Source organism: Drosophila gunungcola (assembly GCF_025200985.1).
Source record: "Drosophila gunungcola strain Sukarami chromosome 2R unlocalized genomic scaffold, Dgunungcola_SK_2 000006F, whole genome shotgun sequence".
NCBI classification, from domain to species: Eukaryota; Metazoa; Arthropoda; class Insecta; order Diptera; family Drosophilidae; genus Drosophila; species Drosophila gunungcola.
In genome coordinates this window covers 3,172,233-3,189,337 of record NW_026453168.1, presented here as the reverse complement: position 1 = coordinate 3,189,337, position 17,105 = coordinate 3,172,233, and the positions used below count along the sequence as shown (strand labels likewise).

General features: G+C 45.4%; 3 protein-coding genes across 5 annotated transcripts; 2 read left to right on the top strand and 1 right to left on the bottom strand.

Annotated features, from left to right (window-relative positions):
* Nucleotides 1–6: 6 nt before the first annotated feature.
* Nucleotides 7–5,209, bottom strand: LOC128255201 (condensin complex subunit 3). 2 transcript variants are annotated; one of them, XM_052984772.1, is made up of 7 exons: nucleotides 4,720–5,208; nucleotides 4,474–4,650; nucleotides 3,589–4,403; nucleotides 1,997–3,524; nucleotides 1,313–1,924; nucleotides 1,092–1,250; nucleotides 7–768 (listed from the first exon to the last, which is right to left on the bottom strand). In XM_052984772.1, exons 1-7 carry the CDS (start codon nucleotides 4,978–4,980, stop codon nucleotides 166–168), a joined length of 4,155 nt encoding a protein of 1,384 aa, XP_052840732.1. In that variant the 5' UTR covers nucleotides 4,981–5,208; the 3' UTR covers nucleotides 7–165. The 2 variants fall into 2 exon arrangements, with proteins under 2 accessions (XP_052840732.1, XP_052840733.1); XM_052984773.1 differs by lacking the exons at nucleotides 7–768; nucleotides 1,092–1,250 and having other exon boundaries at nucleotides 1,683–1,922; nucleotides 4,720–5,209.
* An 875-nt stretch (nucleotides 5,210–6,084) lies between these two features.
* LOC128255204 (uncharacterized) lies at nucleotides 6,085–9,424 on the top strand. 2 transcript variants are annotated; one of them, XM_052984777.1, is made up of 4 exons: nucleotides 6,085–7,606; nucleotides 7,663–7,895; nucleotides 8,378–8,774; nucleotides 8,838–9,424. In XM_052984777.1, exons 1-4 carry the CDS (start codon nucleotides 6,143–6,145, stop codon nucleotides 9,345–9,347), a joined length of 2,604 nt encoding a protein of 867 aa, XP_052840737.1. In that variant the 5' UTR covers nucleotides 6,085–6,142; the 3' UTR covers nucleotides 9,348–9,424. The 2 variants fall into 2 exon arrangements, with proteins under 2 accessions (XP_052840737.1, XP_052840738.1); XM_052984778.1 differs by having other exon boundaries at nucleotides 8,827–9,059.
* Nucleotides 9,425–11,287: 1,863 nt separating this feature from the next.
* Nucleotides 11,288–12,783, top strand: LOC128255217 (uncharacterized). The gene is made up of 3 exons (XM_052984797.1): nucleotides 11,288–11,471; nucleotides 11,563–11,777; nucleotides 11,837–12,783. The coding sequence occupies exons 1-3, from the start codon at nucleotides 11,393–11,395 to the stop codon at nucleotides 12,152–12,154; spliced, it is 612 nt and encodes a 203-aa protein (XP_052840757.1). The 5' UTR covers nucleotides 11,288–11,392; the 3' UTR covers nucleotides 12,155–12,783.
* The last annotated feature ends 4,322 nt before the right edge of the window (nucleotides 12,784–17,105 follow it).

Here is a 17,105-nt window from a genome sequence, read left to right as displayed (position 1 = left end):
CAGAACTTGTTTGTCTGTTAAATTATTTAACGATTTATTTAAACTTGAAACTACTACATAATTTACACATATTTTACACAAAGAAACGGTCACAGAACTTAACACTAACGAGAGAACACAGAACGAACAGTGAGAGTGAGAAATGGAGGTGAATCCGGGCGGAGGCTATTTCCGCCTGCTGCGTTTACTGTCCACGCTCATGCTCATGGCCACGGACCGCGTCACGCGCTTCGGTGTGGACACTTGCAGCTGGCCACCACTGAGGTTCATCTCGAGGGACATCCGTTTCCGGGTCATGCACATGGAATTGATCCGCTGCGAGCGCGAATCGTTGCGCGTCGTCACCTTTGGCGTACTGGAGCTGGGCCGGGATCGGATAACGTGTAGCGCCTTGTTGATGATTGGCTTTTTGGACTTTGTGGGTCTGTGTTCCGGTTCAGAATCGGTTTCAGATTCGCTTTCTGATTGCGACTTCGACTTTGACACCGATACCGATACCGATTGAACCACAGCGACGGGAGGCACTTGATTTTCCTTAACCGACGATGTGCTGTCCGTGGGACTGTTCGTGTTCTTGGCCATCTGCTGTCGCCGGGAACTCCTGTTGTCCAGGCAAGGCTGCTTGCGCAGCGGTGAGCCGCGGGGCGGCGAGAGCGCGGTGGAATCGCTGGTGGTCCTCAGGAGGCGGGAATTGGGATCTGACGGTGTCCGTCGGAGCACTCTCTTGCGTCCGTTTCTTAAAGGCGTCTCCAGATGCAGGACCTTTCGCTAGTGGTAATTAAAATAAAAGGAAAACAAAATGTTTTAAAATCAAATGATACCAACCCATTGCGAAATAGGATTATTGGAGCTATTTACTGGACACTGGCTATACCAGGAAGCGAGGCAAGACAAGTGCATCGTTAAGTCTAAGAAGCTTAAAGGAAACTACAATTTGGTGTTCAGTTTTGAAAACATTGATTTGTTGATTAATTGTAATGCCGATTGCAACTTTTTTCTTAACCTAAACAGCGTGTGCGCGTCAAGATGGTTTGTGAGTCCTGTGGCAGAGCCTAGAGCTGCATGCGCAGGCGTAAGTGCCTGGTACTCACTTTGCTAGGTGGGTTGGAAGGGGACTGGGTCATGGATGTGCCGGCAGTGGCTTTCCTGCTGCGCAGCGAACGAAGTCTCAAGTGGCTGGCATCCGGAGCAGCCTTGGGACTGGGTGAGGCGGCTGTGGGAGATGCCTCGATGACCTCGGAATCGTTTGCCTGGAAAGGGCAACATAACAGTTAGTATAACTGCAATTGTCTGGGGGAAATCTAATACATACTCTTTCTACTCTAGTTGGACTCTCGGATATTTCCTCATCGGATGATTCATCCGAACTAGCTGGCTTCTTTTCCGGCGTCTTCGATGACCTGGCCATGGCCATTTGGAGGCGACGCCTCATCTGCGGTCGACTTAAGTTCCGTTTGGATGTCTCTGCCGCATCCGTTTCCGTGTTTTCCTCCGTATTGGCCGCCAGCGTTCCCAACAAGCTCTCTGCATCCGAAAGGCTAATGGCCATTGAGCGCCGCAGGTAGCGTATTCCAACTATGTTGTCTTTGCCATATGTCGTTACAATGGGCTCTGGAGTTGGTGCTGCTGCTGCTTCGGCTGCTTTAGGAGTAGCTGTGGCTTCCCCTGCGGATGTTTCACTCTCGTGAGTCTCTGGGGCAGCAGTTGAAGTCTGCATGCTAGAAGATTCTTCGGGACTGGGGGCTGGGTCTTCTATCTGTGTTGGCGCTGGCGTTTCCAAATCCGCAGTGGTCACAGTCCCCGTCTCGCACTCGTCATCGCTATCGCCGTCCTCGGGATTCCGACGAGGCGGAGGATTGAAACTGCCATTCACCATCAGCTTGAAGTTCCCAATGTTTTTGATCATGCGAGGTTCCAATTCGCTCTATAAAAATATAAGCAAAGAGATTAAGCACACTTTAGGGATACATTAGGGAATGCCGGCAAGATTACTTACAGCTATCAGCTTGTCCGCCAGTTCAAGCATTTCAGCCTTAATCTCTGGCCCGTTAAATACGTTTATAGAAAGTCGTGTGAGCTCCTTGGCCAGAAGGCGGCACATCTCCTTGCGCTCCGTGAAGTAGTTCTGAATATATTGCAGAAAACTTATCGCCAGTTTGTTGTGGATATTCGTTTGGGGCGTGCTGTTCTCCTGCACGGTCATTTCGAAGAAAAACTTGGTCAGGTTTTCGGGCTGGACGCCGTTGAGCGGCGAGTCAATGCTGCAGTTCATGATGGTCCAAACGGTGGGCAGGAAACATGGCTGCAGGAGACACTGTTTGTTGAGGCGTCTCAGCTCCTCGAAGAACATGCCCAGCACCTGGCTGATGATGGCCTCGGTGTTGGGGTTAAAGTACCGCTTCAGCAGCTGCTCCAGTACATCCGGGCGATCGTCCAAGTGGCCGCGGAGCACCAGGCGGCAAAGGCCGCGAGCGATGGCCACGCCGACGTTCTTATTCTGCACCCGCTCCATGTAATGGCCCATTACCACGATGATGTCGGAATTCTGCTCATTGTTCTGCGACAGGCTGCCATCGTCGTCGTCATAGATCTCCTGCATTGTGTAAAGCTGTCGTCGCTTTGTCTTCGACACATGTCCGCCGGCCTGGTTCAGATCGTTGAAGTAATCCACACCGTAGTGATCCAGCAGCTCCAATATGCAGTTGGCCGCCGTCTCGCACAGCCGCACGATGTTGTTGTTGCAGAACTGGTCCACCACCACTTCGAACACTTCCTTGCTGTAGGCCTCGTAGAACATGCTGTAGGTGGTGCCGCACTTAATGGCCCACTCGAAGATGTCCACCTCGGCGCAGGCCAGGTATCGGCAGATGAAGTCCTTGTACAGTTGGCAGAGGCTGGGCGTTAGCTTGTGCACGTGCGGTGAGGCGGTCATGTAGTAGCAGATGTATAGGCCCTTCAGCACGCGCTCCTGCTTGGAGAGCTTCGGACGGGCGGGCATCTCGAGCACGCCGTTTCGCTCCAGCACGGGGCGGATCAGTTCGGTGTACTCCTCGGTGACGGCGGTCTTCTCATCGTTCACAGACTGCGCCCTTATGTACTCCTTCTGGCGGACAAAGTTGTCCTCTTGCTCCTCCATTTCCAGGATCCTGACCTTCAGCGAGGAGATCTTCATCTTCAGCGGCGTGTCCAAGTCGTCCAGCAACTTATTGATCAAACTGCGGTCGTGAATCAGCTCGTTCTGCTTGGTGTTCAGTTCGCACAGCTCGTAGATGATCTCGATAAAGAACTGCATCCGATCGTTGAGGTCGGTGATCAGTTGCTCCATGCAGCGCACCAGCACGCACACGATCTTGTGGTCCAGCAGGCAGTCCTTCAGCAGGGCCGAGATCAGCTGGCGCATGTTGCCGCGCCCGATTTCATCGCCCAGATCGTACGACTGCAGGATCTCCACCAGCGAGAGCAGCATGTTCTGGAACTCGACCTGGGCGAACTTGTCCATGTCGGGCTTTTGAAACTGACAGAACCTAGTCAACAAACGAAGTATATTAAATACCGATTCGGTGCTAAGGAGCAGATCATCCGACTTACTTATCCACATAGTTGCAGAAGACGCTGAGTTCCGGCAACACCGGCTCCATTTCGGGCTGCTCCGTCTCCAGAAACTCGCTGAGACACTGCCAGTATATCAGCAGTTCCACGGTCAGCGATTCGTGTGGAATGCAGCGATGCAGCTCGCAGTCGTCGCTCAACGGCAGCTGTTCCACGAGCTTCTGGTGGTCCGTCTGCTCGAAGATCACCCTCAGCATTTGCTTGGCCACGCGCCGGAAGCGCAGCAGCTCCTCCTCGTTGGAGTCCAGCTTGAGGGCGGCCGTGAGGGCGACGTAGTTTTGCTGGTACGACTCGATCCACGTCTTGAGCATGTAGTTGACCACCGTTTTGCGCACCGTGGCCGAGGTGTCGTTGAGTCCCTGCTCCAGCAGGGTGAGGCGCTGGGCCACCTTGTAGGAGCGCACCGGGTAGTTGCAGAGGTTCACGTACGTGTGGCGACGCACCTTCTCGTCCACGTCCCACAGGCGCTGCAGGATGTGCGGAATAGTGATGTAGTTGCGGCCCATGCACGATATGATGCACTGGCGCACGTTGGACGAGGGATCGGCGGACAGGTGATACTGGTAGGCGCAGACGACGGGGTCACTGGGACTGTCCGGATTCTGGAGGCGTTGCATGGCCAGCACGGCCTGCTTTCGCACCATGGCGGACACATCCTTGACGCGGTCCAGCATCCCCTCCAGGATGTCATCACACTGGCTGTCATCCAGGGCGGCATTCGGCCCCAGCTCCTTGAGTATGAGATTTATAAAGTAGCAGATGCGGTAGCGGATGTGCGGGCTCCCGGAATAGGTCTGTGGAGGCGGCAAAAAACAATTAGGTACAGTTCCAAACGTAACAATACAGTACACAGTGGACACGCACCGTCAGCAGCCAGCGGAATGTATCGCCCAGCATGGGCTCTGAGCCCGTCTCGTCCGGAGTGCTCACGAAGGTGGCGCAGAAGTTTAGGGCGGTGTTGGCATTCTCGTTGCCCTCCTCCGCTTCCAGGACGGCCTTCAACACGTTGATGAAAGCCTGCTTGAACGAATTGTGGCCCATCTGTTGGAATGTACAGCATTAGCGTTGGAAATTCCAGATAAATTGCCACCAGAGGACGACGCCACTCACCTTTGTGTACAGTTGCTGCATCTCCTTCACGAAGCGCTTGTGCAGGGACTCCTTGAGCTCGGCGTGCCGCATTATGGAGTACATGGCCTCCGCGGATGAGGAGGCGGATGTGGGTGCAGAGGAGGTGTCCGCCACGCCCTGATCCTCGTTCTCTTTCTCCCCATCTTTGCTGGCTTTCCTGGTGGCCGACGGAAGCTTCCTGCCGCCCGTTGTTCTTTTCGCCGTGGCCTTCTCGTTCGCCTTCCCCTTCGGTCTGGCCATTCCCTTAAATATATACTTTTCGCGGCGATCTTGAACAACAGCCGATACTCGAAAGGCGCTTTTCAGGTTTTCTGGTTAAAAACTATTTTCAAATTGCATCAAGCGATGGCGAAACAAACAAGCGTCGCGTTATTGTCTTCTCCGCTTTCCACCCCCGTTCGCTTGTTAAATTCAAATGACGCGTGCGGATTTTTTAGTGTGTTTTTTGTAAGACGATCGATAAGTTTGATCGATAGGTGTAATTGCTGACCTATCGATTGCTACGATCCATTTTAAATTTTAACTGAAATATGTATACCAATTTACTATGCCTTGCTTATTGTGTTTCATGAATCTCTGTAAACTCATATGAGTTTTACACTGGTGAGACCTAGAAATTAAAAAAAAAAATTGTAAAAAGGCTAGCAATTTAATAAATGTATAGGAATCATTATATTTTAAATATTTTTGGCTTGCTGTTTTGAATTTATGTTTTGAAATAGAAAATGCTAGAAACAGGGAATGTAGCGTTCAAGTTTCAACCCTGAATAATCTGTTACCTTCTGTACCAAAAAACATTGGTATATTTGGTTCCCAAAAATGACAATTGGGATTTTACAAAGGGTGGGTTAGTATTCCTATTGCTTAGAATTTGTTTTTCCGAATTATCTTTCGAAATGCCGAGAGTCCAATGGAAAATACAGCTTGCAGATAAAAAATTGTTTGCCAAGAACAAACAAAAACAAAAAACATTTCCCTTGATATCCCTTATTTGCTTATGAGTTTAAGGCACTTAAAAAGGTTTTGCAATCAGTAAATAATTTTTGAACATTTCAAAAGAACAAAACTTAGCCCTTTAGTATGTACTGTACTACTTCTAAGCCTTCTAAGTAAAATTTGTAAATACCTATACAAATGCGTTAAAAAAAACCCAAATAAAACAAAATTAAAAAATGTTAAAAATAGCTTAATATAAAAATTTATATTTGGATAAGGTTTTTAAAATCTATTTGATAGGAATATTGACATTTAAAACTGGTAGGCTTTAAAATGTTACCTTTAAGAAGCAAGATCCTGATGGAAGTTTGAAAAGCTATAACTATTCAAAAATTGTCATTTATCAAATTTGGACTTACCCTAAAGGGTATATATATATTAAACGAATTCCGGAGGAACCACAAACATGTCTCGCGTTTCGAAGCGGGTCTACGAGGCCAAGACTGCCTATCCGGATCGCACCAAGTCCGAGGAGAAGTCCTTCACCGAGGTGAGTGTGCCGATCAAGAAGCTGGACACGGCGCTGCTGCTGCTGAGCTCCAAGGAGGAGTGCGTCCTGCTGACCGTCTTCAGTCACATCACGGACTTTGCCCGCCGCCAGGATGCGAATGTCCTGGAGCTAAGGGCCCATCGCCTGCTGGAGCTGCTGCTGGAGAAGGATCTGTTCATCGACTCGCCCAACATAATGATCCGCCGCTTCGCCCTGTACCTGCTCACTACTCTGCTGGACAACGTGGACATGTCCAGCTTTGAGCCGGAGCAGACGGACCAGATCCTGGAGCTGGCCTGCAGATTCTACCTGATGGAGAGCGACGATTTCTGCATCGAATACTTGACCTACATACTCAACGTGTGCCTGAGGGATCCCCAGATGGCCCATGGCATTGTGGAGGCCTCCGATTTCCTGGACAAGTTCAAGCTGGTGTTCGTTAACTCCGAGAATCCGGACACGGTGTTCAACTCGATTGAGGCCCTGCACCGGATGCTGCTGGTCCAGAGTGCCGAGCAGATGCTGGACTTCACCACCCAGCCGGACTTTCCGGTGGATCGGATCATCTGCGAGGTGACCAACGAGTTCCAGGAGATCCGCAAGGCGGCCCTTAAGACCTTGAAGACTTTGCTGGCGGACACCGGGGATGACAGTGTCTTCGAGCCACTGCATCGCTGCTTCTTCGTACTGGAGCAGCTGGTGAAGGCCTTCTGCGAGAATCCACGCGGATCGGAGGCGGCCGATATCATCGATGTGCTGGCCACAGCCCTGCGCTCCGAGAAGATGACCAAGCTGTTCTTCGAGCAGAACCTCTTCGACCTGGTCGTCGAGCAGGTGCGTGGCCACATGGACCTCATGCCGCTGGAGATGCGCTGCACCATCATCTCGATCTTCGCGGAGACGGCGCAGTACGAGCAGTTCCTGCCGCGCATGCACAAGGCCGAGATCACGGACATGTTCATAAGCTGCCTGATGCAGAACAAGCCGGCTCCGGCCGCCTTTGTGATCCAGGGCCTGCACCGCATGTCCCAGTATCCGGAGGCACTGCGTCGCATTGTGGCCGCCTACGAGGAGGGGGCGATCCGTAAGCTGGTCACCATCCTCATGTCCCCGGAGGTGGCCATCAAGGTGCGGGAGCAGGCGGCGGAGCTAATTGCCCGTCTGCTGGTGGCCGCCTTCCGGGACACGGCCGCCCAGTTGAAGGAGCAGGACATAGCCGCCGTTCTCACGGCCGTCATCACCCAGGGTCAGCCCACGCTATCCATAGATCTCATCCTCTCGCTGCTGACGATCGTCGAGAGTCTGGCGCAGAACGAGGAGTACCGCACGATCCTGGGAGCGTATAGCTCCCTAACCGAACAGATTGCCCAGCTCCTGATGGTGACTGTCTACTGAGTAGTGCTATAAATCCCAATCCTTACCTGTTCCGGTTACAGCGTTCCTATGCCCACTCCATCCTGGTGAACAACATCTTCCGCTGCCTGTGCACTCTCATCGACGAGGCTCCGGTGCGCGAGACCCTGCTGGCCAACTACATTGTGTCCTCCATCAAGCGAGCCCTGAAATCCCTGTCCAATCTCGTCAAGACCTCGGTGACCAACTTCATTCTGCAGACCACGCGATTCAATGAGTTCATAGATGCCTACATCGATCGTGGTATTTTGGAAGTGTAAGATAATCCATCTTGTTATACTGTATTATTTCAGTAATCAAAGGATACATTTGCGACCCTATAAAGTATATACATATATTCTTGATCAGTATTGGTAGGAGAGTCGATCTAGCCATGTCCGTTTTGTCCGTTTGTCCCTTTGTCCGTTTTCTACGCCCATTGCTCTCTGTTTTAAAGTTATCTGTATGAAAATGGCCCAAAAGTATTCATATATCATATAGCTCTCATGGGGATAATTGGAAACTTAACTAATTTAGATATATTTTTTTTCAATTTATACAAATATTCTTTTAAATATATCATAATAACCAATAATTTCAGTGGAAAATTGGCATATACGCATGAAAATCAAAATTATTTGTTTTATAGATCGTTTTATTCTTGTAATTGCTACAGGGGTATATAAACTTTGGCTTGCCAAATTCTGTTACCTTTCTTGTTTTATTTAGAATTGGGTAAACACTCTATTTCCATCCCAGATTGTTGGATTTCCAGAAGCATGCCTTCTGCGTTTCCACCTGGGCACCGGCCATCGAGAGCATCCTGTCCAAGTGCCCCACGATGAAGTTCGCCATCCGCAACGGCCTCAACTTTACGGACATCACGGCCGGCAAGGACTTTTATGTGTCGCGCCGGAAGTTTGAGGACTTCCGCAGCTTCCAGGACATCCTGCGCAACGATTGTTCGCCCCTGGATGCCGTGCTGGTGGTGAACTTCGATCGTCCCAAACCGGATGCCACCGATGTGATCGACGTGCCATTGCGTTGTATGCACACGGTGTCGGATTCGCCAGGAGATCAGAGCTGGAACTACTGCAAGCGACCCGGAGATGTCCGCTTGCCGCAGTACTTGGAGGCCCTCAATCAGACGCTAGCGGTGGGTTTCACTAATCTTTAGTAATATATATATATATATATATATATATAAGCTCCCCCACAGATCCACGGTTTGGTGGAGAATCCCGAGCGGATTCGTCGCTCCGTTGACTTCGACAACGTGGCTAAGCGGAGCAAGCTGATCGCCCAGGCGGTGTTCGCCGTCATGAATGATAATCTCAAGATTGTGGACCTCAACTCGACTGAGGAGTGCAGCCGGAATACGGTCCGCTGTCATCTGCAAGATCTGCGCCAAGTGCTGCACACGAACTTCATCCCGCTGGGCATGGTGCGCAGTGGTTGCCAGTTCGAGCGGGCCGTCCTCTTCAAGGGCCTGGCGGACCAGATCGGCCTCCCCTGCACCCTGCAGCGCAGTGTGGACGGCCGGATGCTGTACAACGAGGTGCCGCTGCCCGTGGAGCCGGAGAAGGATGTGCACTGCGACAAGAAGACGCTCAAGTTCATGCCCTGGCGCATGCTGCGACCCACCCACGTGGTGGACCTCATGTACAACGTGGGTGACCTTTATCCGATGCAGAGTCGCCAGGCGCTGCAGTACCTCAGACTCTACTAGTTTCCAGTTTCTGAGTTATCTCCAAATTACCCTGTTCGACATCTGCTGTAAGAGATTTTAGTAAAATAATTTCATCGATTTAACAAGAAGCTATTTCTAAACTTTGAATTCTCTAAATACAAGCCTTAACTTATTTTCGGAATAAAAATTATTAATCACTATCTCCGGGTTTGATAATGATTACTACTTCTTATTCTCAAAATAAGTTTACTTTACGAGAAGGAAACATTTCTCTGCTGTGGTGTAAAATGCCATTTAAGTTTAGTAATATAGTTAAAGAAATTTGGTCATCGAAGCAACATTTCATTTTCCGAAACAATAAAATTTAATTTAATATTAAAATTCGAGATTGATAAGAAAGCGTTCCATTTATTTAGATAAATAAATTCTTTGAAAAAGCAGGTTCTTTTCAGAAGCATTGTTCAAAAACGAACAGTACACTCAAAAAAAAATTTGTTCCAGGAATCAAGTACAAGCGGTCTTGATTCTTAGGAAACTTAAAATAAGTATAATTGGATTTTACCATAAGCCAATAAAAAAAGTGTTGAAAATTTCTAATTGAAATTCAATGCTATTTAAAAACAAATTGTGAAAAAATAATATTTGACACTTAAATATATAAAACTTATCATAAAAGGTGGTCGTTAAAAAAAAAAAAAAAATTTAATTTTCGATTTGTGACGGGGCCTTACCCAATATTTTTTCGTGTGTAATAATTCTACGATGTGACTAAGAGCAAATGGAATGTCTTCATAAAGTCGACCTTTATCAGCAGCCTTAAGAGCTTTCATTTTTTCAGAAAAACAGAACAATTTCAGTATGTTTCTTAAGTTAACTTTGAGTAGTTGAAATTGTTCACAATGTTCAAGCTGGCGACCTACTTTTTTTATATTTGCTGGTATTTGTTGGTATCGTCTGCAGAAACCGAGGTTCGCCAACACATTTCCGAGACAGAGACCAAGCCCGAAAAGATTGAAGACCCTGTACCCTGTCCATACTTGCCAAACTCGTGGAGGTGCAGTCCAGGCTAGAAGCCCAGGCGAGCGACATGAAGACCAGACTGGATACCTCACTTTTGGCTCTACATACCAAAGTGAAAGACCAGAATACCACTCTTCAGGAGCTTTTGATGAAGACCAAAAAGCTAGAAGTCTTCGGGGCGAGAATGATCGGAATGGAAGAAAAAATGCTGGCCCTTCATAACAAAACGGAAAATCTAGCAGCAGCCTTTCAAACATCAATCCTGAAAAAACTTTCCACAATCAATTCAAAAATTATCCACCCGAAGTTTAAGCTGGTTGGGACAAGATACTTCTACATTGAGCGTAATGTTAAAATGATGCTGCTGACGCGTGCCGCCAAATGGGAGGCAATCTAGCAACAATTAGATGCGAGTAAGAAAGCATTGCCTTAAATGCCGCAATCATAGATAATTGTCACTGGATTTTTCTTTGATAGCACGCTCGCTAAAATGTTTTCTAATTGGTTTAAATTTATTAAATTTGATTTAAATATTGTTTAAATTTAAGCCGAATTATTAGACATCAAAATGTGTTCCAAAAATAGTACAATGAAAAAAAAAATTAAGTTGAAAAGAATTTAAAACCTCAGTGGATAAAAATCAAAGCGGTAAAAATATATAAATTGAGTACAAAATGTTTGTATTTACTACAGAAAAACTTTTATTAGAAAATCGCAAGAATATTGTGATGTTTTTAAATTAAATGAAATTTTATTGTGATGTTTTTAAATTAAATAAAATTGTATGTAAAAAAAATTACTACCCAAAGGCATGTTTTTCATTATTCATAATTTGGTTTGCGAGCATAACTTTTCTTAAAAAATACCAAACATTTGACCATATAAAAAGTAACATTTTTGAAAATCCTGGTTTGAGTATTGACTGTTAATAGAGGGTCACTGCGCATGTCCTCCGCGTCTGGGAGTTCGTCTGACATTCGGGCCACTTTATCGGAATGAGGAGCACGTAAACAAGAGAATCTCGGGCCACGGTAGATTAGCCAAGGAATCGGGTGGCCAGCAGGATGATACGGCCCTTCGTCACGCTGCTCTACTTCCTGCTGACCAGTTCGTCCATCGTCTTCACGGCCTGTGTCAACAATGGTGAGTCTGGCTCCAGCTCCAGCTCTAGCTTTAGCGGACCTCAACGACCTTGGCGTGGAAAAATCAATAAAATCTCCTATCCGATGCCCAGTAACGGGCACCAGTTCGCCCGGACCCGGACCCGGACAAAGCACCTCGCTGACCAGCGGGCACATTCATCGCACGGCGGCGGCCATCGAGAGGGTTAACCTGCTGTGGTGCTACGCCTGCCACACGATGGACGATGGCGAGGCCTGCGTGGATGTGGCGGTCCGGAACGACACCGCTCTGATGAAGAAGTGTCATGGCGAGGAGTTCATCTGCATGGTGAGTGGATGGGACTCTCAAACTGAGGCTGTTACTAACCTGACACCACTGACCAACAGGTCAAGCGATTCTCGTACACCACCAGCACGGAGAACTCGACCAGTTCGCCCAAGATGTGGTCCTTGGATCGCAGATGTGCCGCCAACTGTGAGCCCGGCTGCATCATCATTGGCGAGCGGACCAAACTGTATGCCTGCACCTCCTGCTGCGAGGAGTCCTTCTGCAACACGGGTCGCGGTGCCGCCTCCGGAATCTTCCATCGCGAGGACACAGGCATTGGCACACGGCTCTTCTGGCTGGCCGCCCCCTTTTTGGTCAACATGTCGTTGGTGCTGTACAAACGTCACGCCGGCCACGTCCTCCTCAAGCTGCAATAGTCATCCGCATCACCTCCACTCAATGCCAAATCCTAGCTAATTATAGATCTATGTCTCCTGAACTGTAGATAGGCCATCAGGTTGCCGTGTGATAATTAAAAGCTGGCCTCGTCACTACAGCGAGCTCACACATAAATAAAACGAGAAATTCTTTAGGCTAGTATTATTACCCTCAATTAAAATTAATTAAAAAGAGATTCTCAAAATTGGATATACTTAACAAAATATCTTTACATTACAAAAGTAATTGGTTAAATTATTAGTTATTAATTATATTTACCAAAAAAAGCAGCTTGTTTTTATGTCTTTAAATTTGAACGGAAAATTTATATATGTACTTAATTGACTTATGTATACTTATGTAACATTCTATTCTACAGTTTGTCTTTAGTCCGGTTATTTTCAAAATTAGAGTGTTATGACCCAGCTAATTGTATTATATGCAAAATTATAAGCTCATTAATTTGCCTTAGCTTATCGTAATGTAAACTGTTAATAAAATAATTTTAATCTCACCAATCAATATTTTGCCTCTAGACTAGTATTATTATATTAATATGTTTTACCTTGAATTAAAATTAATTAAAAAAAGATTCTCAATATATCATATATTTATCAAATTATCATTACATTTCAAAAGTAACAGTTTAAATTATTAATTATTTAATTATATTTAACAAAAAAAGCTGCTTGTTTTTAGGCCTGTGAATTTGAACGGAAAGTATATTATTTATTAAATTTACTTATGTTTACAAATGTATCATTCTATTTACAGTTTGTCTTTAGTCCGATTATTTTCAAAATGAGAGTGTTATGACCCAGCTAATTATATTCTAGGCAAAATTATAAGCTCATTAATTAATTTCAAATCGAACGTCACAGCTTCGTTTGCCCCTAGCTTATCGCCATGTAAATTGATAATAGAATAATTTTAATCTCACCATTAGGGTTCCATGCCCGGCATCCTTTGGCCCCAATGGGGGCAATTGTAATCTCGATTTTGGTAGGCATCGAGGCCATGAATACATACATTAAGCCCTCCATGTGGCCCTGCGAATTGCATTACGTTTCCGATTCAACATGCCCAGTTTCCTCTGTCTGCATCCGCATTAGGATGTGGGCGAGATGGGCAGATGGGCATATGGGCGGATGGGGATTCTGTGGGAGGCGGCTCTTCTGGGCAGACATGAATTATTTATTGGACAAGCAGTCGCCGCATCGCAGGAGTATTCATAGGCTGAGGGGGCGGGGCAGGGCAGCTCTTATCCGGCCTTGGTGGTGGGTGGGCTTCAGAGGCAAAGGCAGAGGCAGCGGCTGATCCTGCTCATCTAATGGAGTTGCCATTAAAAACAGATACTAACATGAGACATGCTGCATCCGTGTTTCCGAGCGTGGCCCTGTTGTTTAGTCCTTATTTTCGGGTCTGGAATGCACCACGCCCCCTCATTTGGAGCACACATACAAGAAGGCTCGTTAACGCCCATGAATTGCACACGGTACATACACAGAAAACAAATATTTGTAAAACCTTCAAATGCTTAAGGGGTTACCACTACTTGTAACTTTTTATGTTTTAAAGTAAACTATCTAATTAATACGTACCTACTTAGAATTTTAATTTCAATTTCAGAAGATTTCTTTCAATAAATATCAACAAAGTTAAACATAAAATTACTGATCGTGCATTTAGATTGTTTATTATTATTCGATTTTTAACGTTAATATTTTGAAATAAAGTTGTATAATAAATCCCAAAAAATTATTTGATTTTGTTGTATATTTATAATAATAAGTATGCCAAAATAGTTCCCCACCTTCAATAGGTAATATATTTAAAATGGTTAAGTGTGCACATCTCGGATGCCAAATTGAATGTAACATTTTAAACGCAGTGTACACGAACGTATCTTGCTCTAGTTTCATGCCCCAGGAGGCACATTTGCCGGGCCAAAAATGCTGTGCTGGCTCCTAGATGAACTTCCGGCGCCTAGACTCCTCCATCTTGGCTAATAAAGCCGAGACAAATCTCTTCATTTCGGGCTTAATTTTCTTAGCAAATTTACATAAATGACCGAGGGGATATTGGGGGCAGTAGGAAGACGGAAGTCGGAAGTCGGAAGTCGGATAGGGTTCAGGTTCAGCCGGCTGTCCATCCATCATGGGTCTCAGTGGGTGGCAGAGTATGGGGTTGGTGGTTTGGGGGGTTGGGTTGAATTGCTTTATGTGGCCTTCGTGTATTTGGCGTTTATTTTTGCGGCTTTCGTGTCGTAAATCTTCATCAGACGGCAAATTACGTGGTTTCCATCGCGTCGCGCTGCCGCTCCTCCTTCAACATCCTTTTTCTGTTTCGGGGGCACTTTTCGAAATGTGGCGGAACGTATCCGGCAAACAATAAAGTGACCGCAATGCGAGCGCCCAGCCCCAAAATATTCTTGGCCAGGAAAAACAATAAACGGTGACAAAAAGGCAAACAGGATGCCCATAAAAACACCAACAACAAAAGCAAAGACAACAACAAAATCAACCATTAAAGGACATTCGGGAGGAATGAGTGTGCGAGTGTGCCCAGCCCATTGACAACAGTTTCATTTATGAAAAATAATAGCCACGGCAATATGCAAAATTTATTATTATATTTGCGTTGAGCCGCAAAAATGCGACGGATTTCGAGCCTCGACCGCGAAAAGTTGATAAGACCGTTTGGACGAAATAAATGAAATTCTAAATACTCTGCCATATTTTTTTGAACATATCACTCTTAGTTTAAAATTCGAAACGTTTTTTTCCCCCATTTTAATAAGCTTTTTTATTGACAAAGTGAATTATGAAATAATTATTTTAACCGTAAAAATGTATTTTTTTTATCATTAAACTTGAATAACATTGTTAAAGTAAAACAAAAAATAAGAATCAGGCAATGTAAGTATATCATAGGCACAAAATGTTTTCCCTTAGTCCTATATAGCAATTACAATTGTTATAAAGGTGGCTACTTTATATTCAAATGCCTTACATATCCATTAAGCGCAAGGGAACCAAAGCCACTACGGACATAAAGCCATGCAGGATAAAACTGGCATACGCTGATTCCAACCACTGTGATATTATTAATTTGTATGAATATGTTCCAGAAATGCAGACATTTGCTTACCGAAATAGCACTTAATAAATTAATATTTGGTGAAAGAGTAGTGGCCGAGTATTGATAGCAAGTAATCACCCAGATGGGAGACAGACAACGAATTCTATTGAGGCAATCGGTTACATTCAAAATCGGTTTGATTTCTACAATACGAAAACTGGCACGAGAATTGGCCCTGGCTGAACACACTTTAACAATGGCAGAAATTGTGTCTAAAAGTTAAAATATTAAATATTTTTTTGAAAAGTACAAAAATACTTCGTTATGACTTTTGAAATCAGAAACTTTGGACATTTGTACAAAAATAGTGTTTAAAACAGTTGATATATACCGTTATCATAGCGCTGTTGTTTGTTGGCTTGGCAACCGATATTCACTATAAGCTAAGTTTATCCAAACGGCAAAAAATCATGCAAATTAAACAAAATATTGAACCTACCCCTCTGGAATTGTAGGGAATATGTTACAGGGGTTCCCGCCCGTTTAATTCATTCATTATTATGTATTGCCACTTTGGCATTGGCATGTTTCTGGTTGTTTGTTCTCGTTTTTGTCCATTTTATTTGCCATCATTCTGGGCACTCGTTAGCGGTTGTTGCTGTTGTTGTTGTTGTTGTTGTTGTTGTTACTGCTTTGTCGCGCCAAGTCCACAAAGAAATTTCAATTAAAATGCAACAATGCCGCACTCCATCATCGGGGCGACGGGCCAAGCTGACAAACCGCGACACATTCTGCCCCTGTCTGCTGCTTCTGGGGTCCTGGATCTCTTCCTGCTCCTCTATGCTCCCTAGTGCTCGTACTGGTACTACCCTTGGTACACCCCCTGGTGCTCCTCCTTGTTCTTTTAGTGGCCCCCAGAATTTGGCAGCCACTGAAGTCGCACGTCTCGCCAATGGCTGGCAAATGACTTTTCATTGCGCGAAGTTTTTGGCCAGGCGGCGAGGGGTTTTCTGGTCGGAGTTTGGAAAACTGCAATAATGAGTTGGGGAAAATAAATTTAATTTAAGCTAAGTTCGGTGGTAAAAATTAAGAGCTTTTTTATGGTAAAAAAACGGAGTAAATCTAAATGTTCTCAATTTTTAGTTTTTTTAAATATTGTTTGATTGAATTGATTTTAGTATCTGAAAGCTTAATTTAAGTTGAAACCATACGTAGCTTATATAAAATGAAATTAAATCAAATAGGAAATATTTTATACTTAATATTTTCACAATAATTCAAATGGTTTATAAGTAAATCATGCAATTTAATGGGCACTGTATATTATACTAAGATAAAATATTTAGTTTGGGCTGTTTTCATAAATTTACGGTAAGTTGTTGCAATAATAATTAAGCTTTAAAATGCTTTAATCAATTAAAAAACCCAAATCCTACTTGTTTTTTTAAAGCAAGAATTTAGTGATTAACCAGAGCTATTTGACTGATTAGATTGATAGTTCTGCAATGTTGAACTGCTATAACTTTACGAATTTAAAGTTTTTTATGATCTTGAAGTGACTCTTTTATAACCCCATCTGCAGATGATAAATCCCAGTCGTCGAATAACCAGGATGCACATGCAGAACATGGCAAACTGGCCAAAAACAAGGGCCAACAAGGCAACATCTGCTGGGGCATGGAGCAGTCGACACCAACACCGACAAGACCGGGCTGATGTTCGTGGCGTTCAGCCGCAAGCAAGTCAGCCACCCACTTTCATTGACAGCCCCAGAATTTCGGTGGCCTTGTAGACGGTTGTTTCGAGGACCCACCATCCCCTCTTCCCCTCTTTCCCGTTTCCCCCTCTCCCTGCACACCATCACACACA

Coding starts and splice junctions, on each gene's coding strand:
- LOC128255201 (XM_052984772.1), bottom strand. CDS start 4,980: ATGGCCAGACCGAAGGGGAAGGCGAACGAGAAGGCCACGGCGAAAAGA. Junction 4,404..4,473: donor CATTCCGCTGGCTGCTGACG/GTGCGTGTCCAC, acceptor CCGCCTCCACAG/ACCTATTCCGGGAGCCCGCA. Junction 3,525..3,588: donor TTCTGCAACTATGTGGATAA/GTAAGTCGGATG, acceptor TTTGTTGACTAG/GTTCTGTCAGTTTCAAAAGC.
- LOC128255204 (XM_052984777.1), top strand. CDS start 6,143: ATGTCTCGCGTTTCGAAGCGGGTCTACGAGGCCAAGACTGCCTATCCG. Junction 7,607..7,662: donor AGATTGCCCAGCTCCTGATG/GTGACTGTCTAC, acceptor TTCCGGTTACAG/CGTTCCTATGCCCACTCCAT. Junction 7,896..8,377: donor GATCGTGGTATTTTGGAAGT/GTAAGATAATCC, acceptor TTTCCATCCCAG/ATTGTTGGATTTCCAGAAGC.
- LOC128255217 (XM_052984797.1), top strand. CDS start 11,393: ATGATACGGCCCTTCGTCACGCTGCTCTACTTCCTGCTGACCAGTTCG. Junction 11,472..11,562: donor CACGGCCTGTGTCAACAATG/GTGAGTCTGGCT, acceptor TCCGATGCCCAG/TAACGGGCACCAGTTCGCCC. Junction 11,778..11,836: donor GCGAGGAGTTCATCTGCATG/GTGAGTGGATGG, acceptor ACTGACCAACAG/GTCAAGCGATTCTCGTACAC.